This window comes from Danio aesculapii, chromosome 5 (assembly GCF_903798145.1).
Source record: "Danio aesculapii chromosome 5, fDanAes4.1, whole genome shotgun sequence".
In the NCBI taxonomy this organism is placed as follows: Eukaryota; Metazoa; Chordata; class Actinopteri; order Cypriniformes; family Danionidae; genus Danio; species Danio aesculapii.
In genome coordinates this window covers 8,766,493-8,785,957 of record NC_079439.1, presented here as the reverse complement: position 1 = coordinate 8,785,957, position 19,465 = coordinate 8,766,493, and the positions used below count along the sequence as shown (strand labels likewise).

Here is a 19,465-nt window from a genome sequence, read left to right as displayed (position 1 = left end):
GAAACTGGACAGGTATAATCATTCATAAATTAATATAAATAAAATAAATTATGACCTGGAGAAAATCTGACCTGCGCCTGAAACACCTGTAGGTGAGCTTTTACAGCCAGCGTCCTATTTTGACTGCTATGCCATCATAAATAATGAAAATAATCCATCGAAAAAAGGCTTGCTGATGACACCACAGTGGTCAGACTCATCTCGAGGGGTGATGAAGTGGTGTAGAGAGGAGGTCCTGAAGCTGGCAACTTGGTGCAGAGAATCTAGCTCTGAACACCAAGAAAACTAAAGAGATCATTGTCGACTTCAGGAGGCACAGCACAGACTTAGCCCCACTCTACATCAATCGCGAGTGTGTGGAGAGGGTCCACACCTTCCGGTTCCCAACATCTCATGGACTGAGAACACCATGGCTATCAAGAAGGCCCAGCAGAGACTTCACTTCCTCAGGAGTCCTCAGGAAACACAACCTTGACATCAGCCTGCTGCTGACTTTCTCCTGTGCATGCATTGAGAGTATATATGTATATATGTATATATATATATATATATATATATATATATATATATATATATATATATATATATATATATATATATATATATATATACTGCATCACAGTATAGTATGGTAGCTTCACCATGGCAGACAGGGAGAGGCTCCAAATAATAGTCAAAGCTGCAGAAAAGATCATCGGCTGACCTCTCCTCTCCCTGCAGGACATTTATACCTCCCGCTGTTCCCACCTGATCTCGTTCAGCCTTGGAACTGTTTACTCCACCTCACCCTACCCCCCTCTTATCCCCTATTTTTGCACTACTATTTATCATCTTATATTTACACATTACATATTGTCTCTTGTTCTACCTCTGAACTGTTTACTCCACCTCACCCTACCCCCCTCTTATCCCCTATTTTTGTACTACTATTATCATCTTATATTTACATATTACATATTGTATGTCTCTTGTTCTACCTCTGAATTGTTCACTCATCTCACCTTACCCCCCTTTCATCTCCTATTTTGTACTACTCTTTATTTATCATCTTACTTTTACATATTACATCTCTATATATCTCTCGTTCTGCCTCAGAACTGTTTACTCCACCTCATCCTACCCCCTCTCATCCCCTATTTTGCATTACTGTTTATCGTCTGCAGTTATTTCTCCTGTAACTTGAAAGGATATATTTACGTGTAGTGTGCTGCACTTAATCTCATTGCACATGTATATAATATACATTATAAATGTGTACAGTGACAATAAAAGGCATTCTATTGTATCTGTTTATCAACAAAAGGATTTTGACTCAAAAAAATTCTCTCAAATGTGAGGATGCCTTCTTAAGATGTGGTCACGTTTATGATTGTTTGGCAAATATTTAAGGTTGAAATCAAGTCTTTTCAATAGGCATCTTTGCCATCATTATTTCCCCTTAAAGCCAAAATATTTTCCATTTTTATAATGATTTCAAGTTGTGTTTTAAATAATGCTATTCTTTTGGCAATGGCCCTTTCTGCCCACAAAATTAAGCCCAATGTAACCACACAGTCTTGTTTGTGCTGACACTGCATGTATCATTGTGTGTGTACTGTAGGTTGAGGAGCTGGTGTGTATATTAGCTCAGGACTCTGAGATGTTGGACTGGCGTCAGTTTCTACTCAGTGCTGCTCTGCCGTGGCCATTTCCCACTCAGACTCAGCTGATAAAAACCCTCCAGCGCTACAGAGACATCGACACAGCGGGAACCGGACTCATCACACAAGAACAATATGAACAGGTCTGTTACACTCAACAGCACTATACACTACACATAAATCTATACAAAGAGCTATGAGGTTTCATACTTCACACTTTCACATTTTACAAAAGGTTAAGATTTTATTCTTTGTAATTTTAAGCTGAAATTTCAATTAACTTTTTTAGTTTCTATATTTGCAGTGTCAGTGATTGAGTGAGATGTTGTGTGTTTGCGTTATATATTGCTGACTGTTTAGTCAAACTTCTTTACTCTATATCACCCTACTTTGACACTATTTTATTTCCGCGCAAACTCTAAATTGACTTGCTAGATTGCCATAATTTCCTTGTTGAAGTTTGTGTAAAAAATAAATATTTACAATGTTTATTTTGCTAGCGCACATATATCTTTAGGTAAACAATTAATCCGTTCAAATTAATCCGATGTAAATAGTTTTTTATTTGGTAATCTGCAATCAAAGTCTGACCATTTGCTTTGGGCTTTGGTGTGACAGTCCTTCTCTCATGATGTCAGCTTGACGGATTCAGCCACAACATTCTTAAATATTATTGGAGGTTTTCATTGTCCACACATGTAGAAATGCGGCCTCATAGATACACTAAACATCACAATGCAATACAATACACAGTAACACTTTAGAATAACTATCCATTATAACTAGTTAATAGTCCATTAATAAACTGTTAGTTAATGAGTTATAAATGACTTGTTCAATAAAAATTAATAGTTTTATAATTATTTATAACTGTGCCTTATAGATAGCCAATAGATAGCTTACAAGCTGTTAGTTAAGTTATAAATGACCTGGTAACTGTTTTTAATAGTTTATAACTATACATAATAAATTAGTAATAGATCATGAACAAGCTGTTAGGAAATTACTGACTAAAGACTTGTTAAGTATCAGTTAATAGTTTATACATGTTATTGGGGCGGTATTCTAAAGCTGCAACTATTTTTCATTTATTAACTGTTAGTAAATGAGGAATAGTTGCAACTTTAGAATAACGTCCCAATAACATATATAAGCTAATAACTAACACTTAACTAATATATTAACTCACACTTTACAGATCAGTTGTTCATAGTTTAACCGTCTACTAATACCAGTGAAACTTTGTAGAACCGCAAATGGATAAACAAGTTCAAGCTACAGAAATTTGATGTGATATTTAAAATAAAGATTTTTGTACCTTAACCTTGTTCCACTCATAGGCTTTTCTGTGTGCTGTATTTTACCAAAGAAACTCCACAGATGAAATGTTGAACATTGTGTTTAATGTATAGAAACACACATACTGAGCCATCACATGGCAGAACAGCAGTATACAACACAATACAAACCATTAAGGTTTCGGCACTTTTTGTGCTAAACATGAAAACAAAATAAGTTTAAAAAAATACTAGAAAAGTTCTACAAAGTTTCACTGGTGTTATTAGATGGTTAACAAACTATGAACAACTGATCTGTAAAGTGTGAGTTAATATATTAGTTAAGTGTTAGTTATTAGCTTATGTATGTTATTGGGACGTTATTCTAAAGTTGCAACTATTCCTCATTTACTAACAGTTAATAAATGAAAAATAGTTGCAACTAGAATATTGCCCCAATAACATGTATAAACTATTAACTGATACTTTACCAACAGCTTGTTCATGATCTATTACTAATTTATTAGGCATAGTTATAAATCATTAAAATACAGTTAACAAGTCATTTATAACTTAACTAACAGCTTGTAAGTTATCTATTGGCTATCTATAAAGCACAGTTATAAATAATTAACAAACTATTAACTTTTATTTAACAAGTCATTTATAACTCATTAACTAACAGGTTATTCATGGAACTAGTTATAACTAGTTATAAGGGACAGTTATTCTAAAGTGTTACCCAATACACAAAAACTTCCTGCCCCATGGATCACCAACACATCATTTTGGCTATAGAACCACAGATAAAACTGTAATTAGATACATAAAAAGAAAGAATACAACAGTCAATGTCACAAAATGACATGTAAACTACTATATGGTCACGCCCCTCTTACCATTAGTTTGCTATGAGGGAATGATGTGCAAAAGAAAGCCCCGCACCCAAATCAATATTCAGTTTTATTTGAAGTAATACTGAAATAAAAGTCTCAGCAATTTCCGGTTCATGCTTAATTTCAAGGATGGTAAGTGGTTGTTAAGTGCCACTGCACATTGCACATGGGTATACAATATTAGATTGACACCACAAAAGTGGTTTCATCACCCCAGGTAAAAAGCTGTGCTGATCTGCTTTCTAAATTAAAAGTATTAAATGTTTCTCTGATCAATATTAAGAGCTGTGTTTAGAATGAGGAAAGGGTTAAGTGTCCTATTAAGTGTTTTAAAAAGTTATTTTTGGTGCAACCTTTTCACAGCATTTTAATGATCCAAATACTGTTGTACGGATGATTTTATTCCAACCTGCCTTCTTTTATTGCTGCAATTAGTATAAACAGCAGACCTCAAATTTATAATGTTGCAATATTCCAGTATATCTATGAGTTTGGTTTAATAATTGTTTTTTTTTTATGATCAGGTTGAATTATGGTTTCCCAGTGAACAAGATCCTTCTGTCCCTGATGACCCAACTGAACCCGTGCCCTATGACAGATTGGCCAACCTTAAAAAGGTAATGTGTTATGTTAAAGGCTTCTTCTGTCTGTCTTTTGCTTCTGCTATTTACATCTCCTTTTCTTCAGTAACAGACTCTTTGCAAAGACGATGTGTGGAGAAAGTAGCACATCAAGCTTTTTAACCCCTTTTTTGACCACTTTACAAAAAGGTTTCAATAGTAAATATGAATGTACTAACATGATCAAACAATAGATTTATTACAGCATTTATTCATCTTTGTTAATGTCAGTTAATGACAATAAAGTTATTCATTGTTCTTTGGACATACTTGTGCATTACTAAAATATAAAGTAACGACTGTAAATGTTGATATATGAATAATAAAAGATGTACAAGTATTGTTCAGTTTTATTTTATACTATTTACTACATTAAGTAGCATTAAATAGGGAAACAACATTTAGCTTCACAACATTCTATAATTAATAGACAGGAGTCTTGTGGATTACTTGTAGATTATTGTGATTTTTATCAGCTGTTTGGATATTTCCATAAGGACGTCATATACAGTAGATTGAAAAATATGAGTAATAAATACATTTTCATGTATTAAATATATGCCAAAAACATATGTAAATATTTGATTTTGGCCAATTTTTTACACTTTTCTTTTGCTTCTGAAGCCTATATGCATGCGTCTCTAATTTCATGTCATGTATAATACTTCATAGGCTTAAATGACATGAAACATAAAATATACTGTCATGTATATACTCACCGGCCACTTTATTAGGTACACCTGTCCAACTGCTCATTAACGCAGATTTCTAATCAGTCAATCACATGGCAGCAACTCAATGCATTTAGGCATGTTGACATGGGGAAGTCGATCTGCTGCAGTTCAAACAGAGCATCAGAATGGAGAAGAAAGAGGATTTAGGTGACTTTGAACGTGACATGGTTGTTGGTGCCAGACGGGCTGGTGTGAGTATTTCAGAAACCGCTGATCTACTGGGATTTTCACGCACAACCATCTCTAGGGTTTACAGAGAATGGTCTGAAAGAGAGAAAATATCCAGTGAGCGGCAGTTCTGTGGGCGCAAATGCCTTGTTGATACCAGAGGTTAGAGGAGAATGGCCAGACTGCAACAGGCAACAGTAACTCAAATAACTACTCGTTACGACTGAGGTCTGCAGAAGAGCATCTCTGAACAGACAACATGTCCAACCTTGAGGCAGATGGGCTACAGCAGCAGAAGACCACACTGGGTGCCACTCCTGTCAGCTAAGAACAGGAAACTGAGGCTACAATTTACACAGGCTCACCAAAATTGGACAATAGATAATTGGAAAAACGTTGCCTGGTCTGATGAGTCTCCATTTCTGCTGCAACATTCGGATGGTAAGGACAGAAAGGAACATGAAAGCATGGATCCATCCTGTCTTGTATCAACGGTTCAGGCTGGTGGTGGTGGTGTAATGGTGTGAGGGAAATTTTCTTGCCACATTTTGGGCCCATTAGTACCAGTTGAGCATCTTGTCAACGCCACAGCCTACCTGAGTATTGTTACTGACTATCTCCATCCGTTTATGACCACAGTGTACCCATCTGGCAACTTCTTGCAGGATAACGCGCCATTTTATAAAGTGCAAATCATCTCAGACTGGTTTCTTGAACATGACAATGAGTTCACTGTACTCAAATGGCCTCCACAGTCACCAGAACTCAATCCAATAGAGCACCTTTGGGATGTGGTTGAATGGGAGATTCGCATCATGGATGTTCAGCTGACAAATCTCCAGCAACTGCGTGATGCTATCATGCCAAAATGGACCAAAAAGAAATATTTCCAGTACCTTGTTGAATCTATGCCTGGAAGGATTAAGGCAGTTCTGAAGGCAAAAGTGGGTCCAACCCGGTACTAGTAAAGTGTACCTAATAAAGTGGCCGGTGAGTGTATGTACATGTATTTATACATCCAACATGAAGAAGCAACTTTTAGTTTTTCAGTTATGCATTTGGAAAGATATATTATTAAATATATTTCGGTATATTCAACAATGTTTCACATATATGTGTAAATATACTGCACTTCCGTATGGGCTGTAAATATATAAATGCATATATATTTTTTCAATGTTGTAAACAGATCATCTGAATTTTGAGCAACATGCATTTGGGGTTTTTTGTGTAGTTTTTCTTCAGTCTGTTTGCAAGCACACACTCCTCACCGCTGCTGCTGGACTATCTGATGATGCTGCTGTATTTCTGCTGCCATCCTGAAGCAGCTCAGGGCTTCACCAGAGCACTCGGCCTCGTCATCGGACACACACTGCACTACAAACACACCACTCCACTCACACAGGTACATATGACAGATAGCGGTCTCTTTTGAGCTCTTTTATCATTTAAAAAATTGTATAATTTTTTATTATGGCATTATTTTAATTTTTAATTTCTGAAAAAAAAAGCTAGGCAAAGGCTAAATAAAGGAGTAGTTCACTTCCAGAACGATTGGTCACCATTCCACTACAAGTTGAGGGCGCCTTTGACTTCCATAGTAGTAGTATTTGTTTCCTGTACTTTGGAAGGTAGTCAACAGTTTGGATGATAACATGCATTCGTTCATTTTCCTTCAGCTTATTCCCTTATTTATCAGGGGTCACCACAGCGGAATGAATCGTCAACTATTCCGGCATATGTTTTATGAGGCGGATGCCCTTCCAGCCACAGCCCAGTACTGGGAAATGGATAATAACATTTTTTTCAAATGATTATTTTTAACAGAGGAAAGTAAGTCATTCAGGTTTGGAACAGTGCGTAAATAATGACAATCTTCATTCTGGAAGTGAATTACACCTTTAATATTGATGAACTCTTTTGCTGTTTTTACTGTAATGCACAAAATTATAAAACTGTTCATTTCATGTCATGAATGTTATATATAAATGATTTTGAAACCTGGATGTGAGTCTCTGTCTCATGTTATTGCTGTAGTCTGTGCCGTGTATGGAGGGCGCTGGAGTTGTGGAGTGTGATGATGCTGGTGCTGAAAATGAAGAGGAACAGCACAGAGGGGTGGAGTCTAAGGAAGTGGGCGTGTCTGTTGATGATGTGCTCAGAGTTTTGAGTCATGGAGAGGATCTCGTCTCACATCTGAACCGCTTCCAGCCTGTCCGCAGGAGCAGTGATGAACTTCGAGAGGTCCAGTATAGAACTTTTTAGACTTAGACTTTAATTTCAAACATGTCAAAATAAAATGTATTAATTAATGTAATTGTTAAGCAAAGCAAATAATACAAAAAAATTACTCATATATGTCCAAAAGGGAATAGGAAGAAGCATATGCTTAGTAGAATATAAATGCGCTCACCCAAAAATTGAAGGTGACGATATGTTCCATTTTATCCAAGATTAGTCCACATTTCAGTTTTATTTTGCTTAAGCAAACATCATGTTTGGTGTCCCATGTTCGCGAAGATGTCTGAGTTATCATCTTTTGCCATGCAGCAATACTTTAAATCAGTGGTTCTCAAACTTTTTTCACCAAGTACCACCTCCGAAAAAATTGTCTCTCTACCATAATGTACCACCATAATGACTGGTATTGAAATACATAGCAGGCCTAATTAAGCAGCTACAGCTCTGCACAGTTCACAAACGTGGCAGATTAATTATTATTATTATTATTATTATTAATATTTAATATTGTCAGCCACTTTAAACATAATAAATAGTTTGAACAATAACACTGTACTGTGCTTACAGGTAAAAAAAAAAGACGTCAATGTTTAAATTAAAATGTGCTTTTAAAAGTTAATAAAACATGGCACTGTTCTTAAAAAGTAAAAAGAAAGCAGCTGTACTTAAATGTAAAGCATTGTCATATAGTAGCCTATTCATCAACACCTGCAAATGTTTCTTGGACCTATAAATATAGGATATACCGTATGTCATCATATTTATATATAACTCTTTTTCATGAACTTTGATATATATGTTACATGTATCTATGACTTATTTGTATATCTTTGAAAACATTAACTTGTATTTTAAATATATGAATTGGATTTACATATTTAAATTAGAAATTAGATCTGCTTACTGCTCGTTAGAGTAGGCTATGTGTGTCAGAGAAGCAAGTGATTAAACTATACCTGTCAACATTGGGATATAAAAATACGGGATACGCCCCCAACAACCGTTACAAATATGAGGTGGAAAATAACTTCAAATGACAGAATACATAACAAACATTAGAAAATAAAATAAAAGGTTTAGCCTATTAAAATGAAATTACTGATCACATTGGTGTTATCATATGCGTCAAAGGGTTAAAAGTGTTCATTTTTTTACTTCAATTATTCAGCAATTCCTCCGCGTACCACTAGAAGAAAGCCTGCGTATGGTACATGTACCACAGTTTGAGAACCACTGCTCTAAATCAAAGCAATGACTTTAAAAAAAAATTATTAGTATATTATTTTGGAGTTTGTAGTAGTATATTTTAGAGAATAAAAGCACTATGCATAGTTCTTTATTGATTCACTTGCAGTTAGTGAAGGTGGAATCAAACATTAGAGTCAGTGATGAAGAGCATGGAGGAAGATATGAAAATGTCAATAAAGCATGCTTGCATACTTCTGTAACAAGGTTCTTCTTTAATTTCTAGAAAGAGAGTCATTTACTTAGTGGATAAAGATTTTTCTGTTGTTCACTGGGGCTGAAATTACAAAGCATACATACAGTTGAAGTCAGAATTATTAGCCCCCCTTTGAATTTTTTTTCTTTTTTAAATATTTCCCAAATGATGTTTAACAGAGCAAGGACATTTTTTTCTGATAATGTTTTTTCTTCTGGAGAAAGTCTTACTTGTTTTATTTCGGCTAGAATAAAAACAGTTTTTAATATAAAAAAAACATTTTAAGGTCAATATTATTAGCCTCTTTAAGCTGATTTTATTTTCAATAGTCTATAGAACAAACCATCATTATACAATAACTTGCCTGATTACCCTAACCTGCCTAATTAACCTAATTAACCTAGTTAAGCCTTAAAATGTCACTTTAAGCTGTATAGAAGTGTCTTGAAAAATATAGAGTCAAATATTATGTACTGTCATCATGACAAAGATAAAATAAATCAGTTATTAGAAATGAGTTATTAAACTATTATGTGTAGAAATGTGTTGGAAAAAAAATCTCTCTGTTAAACAGAAAATAGGGAAAAAAATAAACAGGGGGGCTAATAATTCTGACTTCAACTGTATGTTCACGAACACAGCTAAAACTTGGCTAAACCAAGTAGGAACTTTTTGTGTGTGTGAAATTTGTGAAAATAACTCGCATGCAGAATATTTTAATTACAATTGTGTTGTTAATGAACACTGACAGCATAACATGCAGTACTGACCGTCTGACAAGTTCTTATAAAGCTAACATCGCATTTGTCATGTGGATTATATTTGCATGCTTATGGTGATTGGGAAGGGGTCTGCAAGTTGATTTCCACAAATTTTTTACATGATGTAATTAGTATTGGATAGCACTGTGCTTGAGCAAGAAGGTAAATGTTTATGTCTGTTTGCACCAGAGTCCTTTAACAGATGGATAATATGAAACAGATAAAATGAAATGAAAATCTGAAACAGACAAATCCCCAAAAACTGACTTCACTCACATTTAATTTTAATTCAATATATAAACAAATTAGAAACATAGTTAACAGTTAATAACTATAACCAACAATGGGCACTTAAGTCTCTAAGTTCTGGTAAATGCACGATGATCTATTTTGTGAAATGTTCAGTGTGCATTCAGTAGATGTTCATTGGGAAAAAAAACATTTGTAGGTTTAATGAATTGTACTTTAGGCTGCCAGGGTTTCTGTATAGTTGTGTGATTGTATTGTGATGGATTTTCATGTAGTATTTGATTTGTTGTGGTGTGTTCAGGAGCTGCTGAAGGTGTTTAAGGAGTTGGGTTTCAGTGTTGAAGAGAAGATTCCTTTCTTTACACTATCCCAGCATCCCTTTCTGCAGGACCTGATGGAAGGATCCTCACAGTATCTGCTTCATGTGAGTAAAACACATGTGATTTCACTTTATACAACAGAGATCCACACCAAATAATGTTCAAATTAATAAACAGTATAACAAACATTTCTTTTAGTGATTGATTGACCTCACTTAAAAGTTTATAGTCACAAAATTTAATTAATTGAAATTTTGCATTTGAAAAACATCCATTTAAAACATTGAGCAAGTTTTTCTTTTCTTTTATGCAAACTTATGTTTCAAAGGGCAATACATACTGTATATACAGGAAAAAAAAAATCACTCGCCAATCTTTTGATGGGTTTTTATTGTAATTGATAGGTGAAATAAAAATGAAAGTTACTGTCTTACAGTTTTACACCATGGTCATAAACTGTTCTTTTAAATCATATTCACATTTATTCTGTCCAGGACATTCACAAAATTTTCCAGACCAGACAAACTGAAGATTCGAGAAGTTTCTCAACATGATGAACACATAAAACAACAGAACACACACCAACACCTGAATAATAGAAGGTACACGCTAGTAGAATAATAAGTGTGAGACGACATTAAATGTATATTTGGTATATGAATAGTCTTGTTTTACATAATTTACATCGAAATTCATCATGAAAACACACAGAACAGTGATTTGCAGAGATTTACTATTGTTGAGATTTTCTAAATGTGTTTTCTGTTGTGGAGACATCTGATTTGTAGCTGTGTATTCTTGTCTCGTATTACAGCAGTTCTGTCAAATCAATCAATATACTGTATTTGTGTAGAAGCTTTAATATGATCCTTTACTAAGGACAACGCTGAATAATAAATCTATGTAAAATCAACATGAAACATCAACACAAACGTAAAATAAAATAAAAAACTGAATATGAAAATGAGAGAATGATTTATGATAAATGTTTATGTTTAGGAATATATATGGATACACAAGCGTGCACAAAATACACTGCAATACACAATAGTGATATTGAAAAAATAATGAAAAATGTAATAAAGAATTAACTACCTGTATATTCTTTCTCTGCCTAATAACAATCATGTTGATTGTTCTGCTTGCTTGACTTAAGTCAGACCAGTTGGCATACCATCATGGCTCAGTCTGTGTCCCAATTGAACCCAACTAAAGTCCTTGGATGCTTTAGTCAATAGTCAGAGTCTTCTGTCTCTTATGACCACTTGGATTCTTCATCAGAATATTCCATTTCACAGACGCTTTGATTATCATGTTCTGGAGTCTCAGGCATAATTTCTTTCACTCTGTAGAGTGCTAATTTATTGACAATCTCATGTAAACCTTTTATTTTAGCCTGTGCTCTGATGTTGACCAGGATGGGCTGCATTGAAAAGCTGTATTCTATCATGCTTCCAAATTTGTTTCCTGGTTTTGGATAGACATATCCACCAGTGTGCACACCAATCAGTTTGCAGTCTGCATCAAAAACCGGAGAGCCAGAAGATCCATGAAAAAAGCAAGATTCATAAGTGGTCTGGTTCTCGTGAATTTTCCAGTTGTCTTCCAAAGCACTTTGTGTCATCACATGAATGTAATCAGCATTCTCAGCTATGTGTTTATTTGCAGCATCTTGTAGATGCTCTTTTTCAATGATGAAGCACGGGTCCATTTTCTTGACCCCTTCACCTGGATGTCCCACAATGCAAATCTGACTTTTAAAGCAGATCTGACTATTAAAAGGACGGTTTGCACTGTAACAATCAATCAATGGAATCATCTCAATTTTAGGAGTGTCATCAAGTTCAAGTAGAGCATAGTCAAGATGGCAGCCACTCTCATCCTTTCCATAAAAGAAAGATGTGAGCTTTTTAACTGGGATGCACTTGATCTTTGAATTCAGGGCTTCATAATCAAATACAGCTGTGAACTCTGCAAAGTTTACTTTGGTAAGGTCAGCGTATATCCCAATAACATGAGCATTGGTGAGGATGAATCCGTCAAAGAGTAAGAAGCCAGTTCCTAAGGCAGACCCTTCCTTTCTAATCTGACACACAGAGTCTGAAAATTTCATGAGCTGCTTTACCTTCCTCACCTCAGAGAAATTCTCAACACTTTTACCAAATTCTGCTCTGAAGAACTTCTGGACATCAGAGCTGTTCTTCAGGTTCTCTCTCTGCTTTAATGTCTTCAGTAAATCTTGAAACTGATTACGCAGAAAATCCAGAGTGTCTGTAGAATTATCAATGCGTTTAGTGGCGAACCGTTTAGGAACAGACAGTGAAGAAGCTCTTGACTTTTTTGTGTTTTCGGTTTGTTTTTGTTCTGGCTCTGTATTGATAGGATTCAGAATTTTGTCAGCCTTTTCTGCCGTATCAGCTTCTGAAGTGATTGACTGGTGTTCAGTGTTGACCGACTCTTGACTGTCTGTTTGATACTTGTTACTAATAACAACAACCTGGAAAGCCTTTCTGTCGAGATCATCAACAGGAATTGACAATTCATACCTCGTCTCGCTACCAAACTCAGAAAGTCCACAGTTCTTCCTGTAGATGACATTGTTGAATCGTCCATCACGTTTAAGAGCATTTTTGACTTTCTCTCCTTTGAATGCCCACACACAAACATAGGGAACAATCTTTTTCAGAGCACTGCTCTTCAGCAACCTTTTCACGTTTGTTCCTCCTTCTTTTTTAACCCAAAAGGTGACTAAAGTTTCAGGTTTTTGATTTGTATTATATTTAGAATGTCTTTCCATATAAGTTGTTTCTTCTTTCATGAAAGTTATATCTAAGATCTCGTCTCTTTCTACAAGACAGCAGGGGAAATCAGTCTTCACAGCAGCTCTAGGGAATTCTCCGTTGGATCTCTGGATGATTATTTGTTTCTGCTGGTTTTTAAATTTGGCTTTTTCATCCATGAAGGTTTGGTTTGTTCGAAGAGCCTCAATCACAGTCACGGATGGATTACACGGGACAGAATATGTGTTGGAATCTAAATTAATCCTGAATGTGTGTTTTTTTTCTTCTACTTCCTGTTAAGTATAGAAAATATAATCTTCACAAACATTCAGAAGAATCAAACTGTAAAAAAATTATGTATTGTAATGTATTGTCTGTTTGTAATGATTGATCAGTTGTCAGTTATCTACCTTCTGCAGATCTTTTGAGCATTCCTCAGTTTCTATCTTACACAAACAAGTTGTTGTTGTTTCCTGGGACAATGCCAACAGTAGTTAAATTAGTGGTTTGCCAATATTGTCAAGGAGATGTACAGCTAAAGTAGTTCCAGACAGGGTACATATGTGTTAACACTTTATTTTGATGGTCCATTTGAGTATCAGTAGACCAGTGTTTCCCAACCCTGTTCCTGAAGGCACACCAACAGTACACATTTTCAACCTCTCCCTAATCAAACACACCTGAATCATCTTATCATAACATCAGAAGAGACTCCAACACCAGAAGTTAATGGGTCAGGAAAGGGAGACATCCAAAATATGTACTGTTGGTGTGCCTCCAGGAACAGGGTTGGGAAACACTGCAGTAGATTGTCTACTGCTCCTTCAACAGACATTTAACTGAGTATAAGAAAATTGGCAAGTGCTTGTCAACTTACACTAACCCTAACCTCATCCCTAACCCCAATCTAACAGTCTACTTATAATCTAATGAGAATTAGTTGGCATGTAGATGCAATGTAACTTAAAATCAACAAACGGACCATCAAAATAAAGTGTAATCAAATATGTTTCCCCCAAAGCAGGGAATTGCTTCCCAGGCACCTCACTGCACTGGGGTAGGGTTGCACCAGCTGTTCGTAAGTTCTTTCTTAAACTGGAAAATGAAGTCTACACTAGAGGCTTAGTAACTACTAGCTAGTTTGTAAATAAATTTGTTCTCACTATGATTGAACCACGTTCTAAAGGCAAACCATAGTTAGTAGGTCGTAATCACTCCGTAAAGTCATGCGTAGTTGCACTGAATTACGTATTATCCGATAAAAAGCATTTAAAGCGGTAAACTGCTTTAAATTTCTGCAACTAATGCATCTACAGTTAGGTCCATAAATATTTGGACATCGACACAATTCTAACATTTTTGGCTCCATACACCAACATAACGGATTTTAAATGAAACAAACAAGATGTGCTTTAACTGCAGACTTTAATTTGAGGGTATTTACATCCAAATCAGGTGAACGCTGTAGGAATTACAACAGTTTGCATATCTGCCTCCCACTTGTTAAGGGTCCAAAGGTAATTGGACAGTTGGCTTCTAAGCTGTTCCATAGCCAGATGTGTGTTATTCCCTCATTATCCCAATTACAATGAACAGATAAAAGGTCCAGAGTTCATTTCAAGTGTGCTATTTGCATTTGTAATCTGTTACTGTCAACTCTCAAGATGAGATCCAAAGAGCTGTCACTATCAGTCAAACAAGCCATCATTAGTCTGAAAAAAACAAAACAAAAACCCTCAGAGAGACAGCAAAAACATTAGGCATGACCAAAACAACTGTGTGGAACATTCTTAAAAAGAAGGAACGCACCAGTGAGCTCAGCAACACCAAAATACCTGGAAGAACACTGTGGTGGACGACCAAAGAATTCTTTCCCTGGTGAAGAAAACACCCTTTACAACAGTTGGCCAGATCAAGAACACTCTCCAGGACATGGGCGTATATGTGTCAAAGTCAACAATCAAGAGACGACTACAGAGGGTTCACCACAAGATGTAAACCATTGGTGAGCCTCAAAAACAGCAAGGCCAAATTAGAGTTCTAAAAAAACATCCTATATTCTGCTCATGATCCTAAGCAGTGAAGCATGGTGGTGGTAGTGACATGACATGGGCATGTATGGCTGTCAATGGAACTGGTTCAATTGTATTTATTGATGTGACTGCTGACAAAAACAGCAGGATAATTCTGAAGTGTTTCAGGCAATATTTTCTGCTCATATTCAGCTAAATGCTTCAGAACTCATTGAACGGTGCTTTACAGTGCAGATGGAGAATGATCCAAAGCATACTGCAAAAGCAACCAAAGAGTTTTTGAAGGGAAAGAAGTGGAATGTTATGCAATGGCCAAGTCAATCACCTGATCCTGAATCCAACTAAGCTTGCATTTCACTTGCTGAAGACAAAACTGAAGGGAAAATGCCCCAAGAACAAACAGAAACTGAAGACAGTTGCAGCAGAGGCCTGACAGAGCACCACCAGGAATGCAAACCCAGCATCTGGTGATGTCTACGCATTCCAGACTTCAGGCTGTAATTGACTGCAAAGGATTTGCAACCAAGTATTCAAAAGTGACAGTTTGATTTATTATTATTAGTCTGTCCAGTTACTATTGGACCCTTAACAAGTAGGAGGCACATATGCAAACTGTTGGAATTCCTACAGCGTTCACCTGATTTGGATGTAAATACCCTCAAATTAAAGCTGGCAGTCTGCAGTTAAAGCACAACTTGTTCGTTTCATGTCAAATCCATTGTGTTGGTGTATAGAGCCAAAAATGTTTAGAATTGTGTCAATGTCCAAATATTTATGGACCCAACTGTACATCTAACTGTCCTATAAAAAAATTAAATGGCAAATTACATTTTTATAGTTCAGTAAATTTCAGTCAGTCACTGCAGTCAACGCACACACATGCATCGCGAGCACGCGAAATGCACAAGTTCAGTGGTGCAACACAGAAATATTTAGTAATGGGCTTCACGTTGGCGCAGTGGGTAGCATGATCGCCTCACAGCAAAAAGGTCGCTGGTTCGAGCCCCGGCTGGGTCAATTGGCATTTCTGTTTGGAGTTTGCATGTTCTCCTCGTGTTGGCATGGGTTTCCTCCGGGTGCTCCGGTTTCCCCCACAATCCAAAGACATGCACTAATTGAATGATCTAAATTGGCCGTAGTGTATGTGTGTAAATGAGTGTGTATGGGTGTTTCCCAGTGTTGGGTTGTGGCTGGAAGGGCATCCCTTAAACATTAAACATTAAAACATATGCTGGATAAGTTGGTGGTTCATTCCCCTGTGGTGACCCCTGATTAATAATGGGATTAAGCCGAAAAGAAAATGATTGATTGAATGAAGTTGTGAGAAGAAGATTGAACTCGGCTATGTTTTAACTTACGCACTGCTTGTGCAACCAGCCCCGGGTGTGTGTTCACATGTGTAAATCACTTTGGATTAAAACATCTGCTAAATGCATAAATGTAAAAATTTTAATCAATTTGCTTGCACTGGTGTATATCATAGAAACTAGTGTTTCACATTTCCGTTGTCTCTTTCAGTTCAGCTAAACCTCAACGACATCCTGAGAATAGATAACATCCTGAAAGCATCTAGACTAGTGGGCGGATATAATAGTGTATAAAACCACAGAAGTGTTGAGCTTTAATTTTATATTTTTAAATAGTGAGTTTCATTAAATCTTGTATTATTTGTTTGTAAGAATAATCATACAACTGTGTGACCACATTGCTTTACAGTATTTCATACACCATTGCCATAAATAATGCTGAATTAAATCTGTTTAGATTGATGACTAAATGCATTTGGCTTTGTTTGCATGGTTGTGACTTTGTGCCACATGTAAACACATAATCACTTATTATCTGTCTACGTTTTTTTCATCATTATTATCTATTTGTACTTACAGCACATATTTCATAATAGAATACTCATCATAGACCTAAATTATAAACCTAAAAATATAATAATCAACACAACCTAAATAATGTTCCTATAGCTTGTGACATCTCATGCTCATTATTGCTGTTAGTCTGCTTTTTGTGGAGTAGACAACATTAAGCTCAATTCCAATTCACTGGCTAAAGAATAACAAACAACAGTCACTTACAGTATTGTGTTGAAAGGGGATAATAGAAGTTACCTGCTTCTGTGTGTTATTGAGTTCTTCAGACATGTTTTAAGCTTTTTTTTAAAACCTGTAAGGAAGATGAAGATGATTAGCTTAAAAGACAATGAATTTTTAGCTTCTCTTGAAATGTGTACTTATTAATCCTATGTTTAAACTATAGTTTTAGACAAATTTTACTGTCACATTAGATTTACAGCAGTAAATGCAGTTACACAGTTATTCTGTGCAGCTGCAGTTCAGCTATGTGCGTCCACCGTCTCTTTACCAATCCACACATGTGTAAATGACCAGTGACTTATTAGAACGTTTTTTTTTTTTCCCATTCCAGGTTACTAAATTCCAGCAAAAAAGCCAGCTCTCACCTATCCTTACTGGAGAACTTAAACTATACGCTTGCTTTTCAGGGAGCAGTAGTATTGAGATAATTGTGCAGCCAGCTCCAAAATGATCAAAAAGCCTGCCTTTTCCTCATATCTTCCAGCATTACTATGCCTACAAATTCTTCCTGTTGCTTGAATACAAGCTACGCTTATTCAACACTTATTAACAACAATTTTGAATGCCATCTCTCCCATGTCACAAAAACAGCCTATCTGAAAATATTGCTAAGCATGCTATCTATCTCAGACGCAGAAAAGCTAATTTATGCTTCTAGACTGGATTACTGTAATGCTCTGTTGACTGGTTCCCTGGAATCATCTATTAATAAAACTCAGTTAGTGGGAAATGCAGCTGCCAGAGTTCTTACCAGGTCAAGAAAATCCTCATATGAACCTCATTTTATCATCTTTACACTGGCTGCATGTTAAGTTCCATAATGATTATAAAATATTGTCTTTCTGCCTATAAAGCTTTAAATAGTGTAGCTCCTGTTTATCTAACCAACCTTCTGTCTCACTACAATCCAACCCACGTTTTAAGATCTCAAAACTCAAGGGCTTTTATAACAAAGAGAATAAGTCCACTAAAGGAGGTCGAGCCTTTTCATATATGGCTCATAAACCCTGAAATAGTCTTCCTGATAATGTCCTAGCATCAGACACCCTCTCTCAGTTCAAAACAAAATTATCAATTGGTACTGGGCTGCACAAGAAATCATTAATTATGTTAGTTTTTATTTATTATCTGGGTCTATACAATCTTTTATTTTGAAAAATGAGATAAAATTGTCAAGCGTTGACCAGTCTGCTATGATAACAGGTTGGGGACCACTGCTGTAGGACACACTCTTTCTGTGTTATTACATCAGGGACATTGTTAGAAATACGTCTATGTTTGATATGTTAATCTCCATGTTTGTTTGTTTAACTGCTATTTTCATTTACAGCACTTGCAATACCTCTTGTTCGAATACATTATAAACAGCAACTACTCTAATTATTTTCTTTGTTCTCTATTTCCACCTGGGGATGCTCATCCCGAGTCCTCTAGAGACTGTGCAGCACCACTTGATAAGATCCAAGACCAGTGAAGAGATGATGCCAAGCATCAAAGTCTTTGAGGACAACACATACACTTAATCCACAAATACACTTCAATGAACATGTACACAATGACATCACCTATATAACTAGTGATGCGCAGATGGCGGTTATATCAGCGGGTGCTGCAGATAATACGCGGGTCGGTCGGCTAATCAAAAAATACATTATAATTAATTGCGGCTCGCTTGCGGGTGGATGTAGCGGGACATGGCAGTGTGGACCAGTGAAAAAGCAGAGAGTGAGCTTTGCAGAATGGGATGATGAGACGCCCAAAATAATGGATGAAGTGCAAGAGTAGCCCACTGTTTAAAGTTTTAGCTAGAGGAGTCATCAGAGGAAAATCTGCTATCGTTCTGGGAGAAACAAGATCGCTTGTTTAAAGCTCATTGAATCTATCTGCTGTTAATATCCATGGTGACCAAAACCGGCGCATCCAAAGAGGCGACCCAGGCGGCCGCCTAGGGCAGCAGAACAAAGAGGGCAGCGTCCGTGACACACCTCCCATTTTTAGTTGAGAATGTAGTTGTTTGGATTGCAACCATGCAGTTTATTTATAAGGATAGTGCATATTTTAAATATTCATAATTTTGGAGCATCGGATTCAGTGCATCAGCCACCATCAGTCTGTCTGAGTAGACCAAAGAAAGTGACGGTTGACGTTCCGCCACAAGATGGCGACAGAGACAGCATAATAAATGCTTAGTGGAGAAAAC

General features: G+C 36.3%; 2 protein-coding genes across 2 annotated transcripts in view; one reads left to right on the top strand and one right to left on the bottom strand.

The window, feature by feature from the left end:
- The window catches only part of spef2 (sperm flagellar 2), a 51,932-nt gene extending 40,657 nt beyond the window's left edge, over positions 1 to 11,275 (top strand). Inside the window, exons 31-36 of the mRNA XM_056457327.1 lie at positions 1,601 to 1,783; positions 4,338 to 4,430; positions 6,570 to 6,740; positions 7,373 to 7,579; positions 10,329 to 10,451; positions 10,842 to 11,275. Of these exons, the coding sequence (XP_056313302.1) occupies positions 1,601 to 1,783; positions 4,338 to 4,430; positions 6,570 to 6,740; positions 7,373 to 7,579; positions 10,329 to 10,451; positions 10,842 to 10,901 (837 nt within the window). The 3' untranslated portion in view covers positions 10,902 to 11,275. The remainder of the gene's footprint in view (positions 1 to 1,600; positions 1,784 to 4,337; positions 4,431 to 6,569; positions 6,741 to 7,372; positions 7,580 to 10,328; positions 10,452 to 10,841) is intronic.
- On the bottom strand, positions 11,145 to 17,332 carry LOC130228848 (serine protease FAM111A). Its single transcript, XM_056457326.1, has 3 exons — positions 17,281 to 17,332; positions 13,538 to 13,600; positions 11,145 to 13,420 (listed from the first exon to the last, which is right to left on the bottom strand). Exons 1-3 carry the CDS (start codon positions 17,311 to 17,313, stop codon positions 11,603 to 11,605), a joined length of 1,914 nt encoding a protein of 637 aa, XP_056313301.1. The 5' UTR covers positions 17,314 to 17,332; the 3' UTR covers positions 11,145 to 11,602.
- Positions 17,333 to 19,465: the final 2,133 nt, after the last annotated feature.

What these genes read in the sequence shown, in the direction of transcription:
- LOC130228848 (XM_056457326.1), bottom strand. Translation starts at nt 17,313, where the DNA reads ATGTCTGAAGAACTCAATAACACACAGAAGCAG. An exon ending in TCAATAACACACAGAAGCAG is followed by an intron (nt 13,601 to 17,280) that starts GTAACTTCTATT and finishes GCATTGTCCCAG; the next exon opens with GAAACAACAACAACTTGTTT. An exon ending in GCTCAAAAGATCTGCAGAAG is followed by an intron (nt 13,421 to 13,537) that starts GTAGATAACTGA and finishes TATACTTAACAG; the next exon opens with GAAGTAGAAGAAAAAAAACA.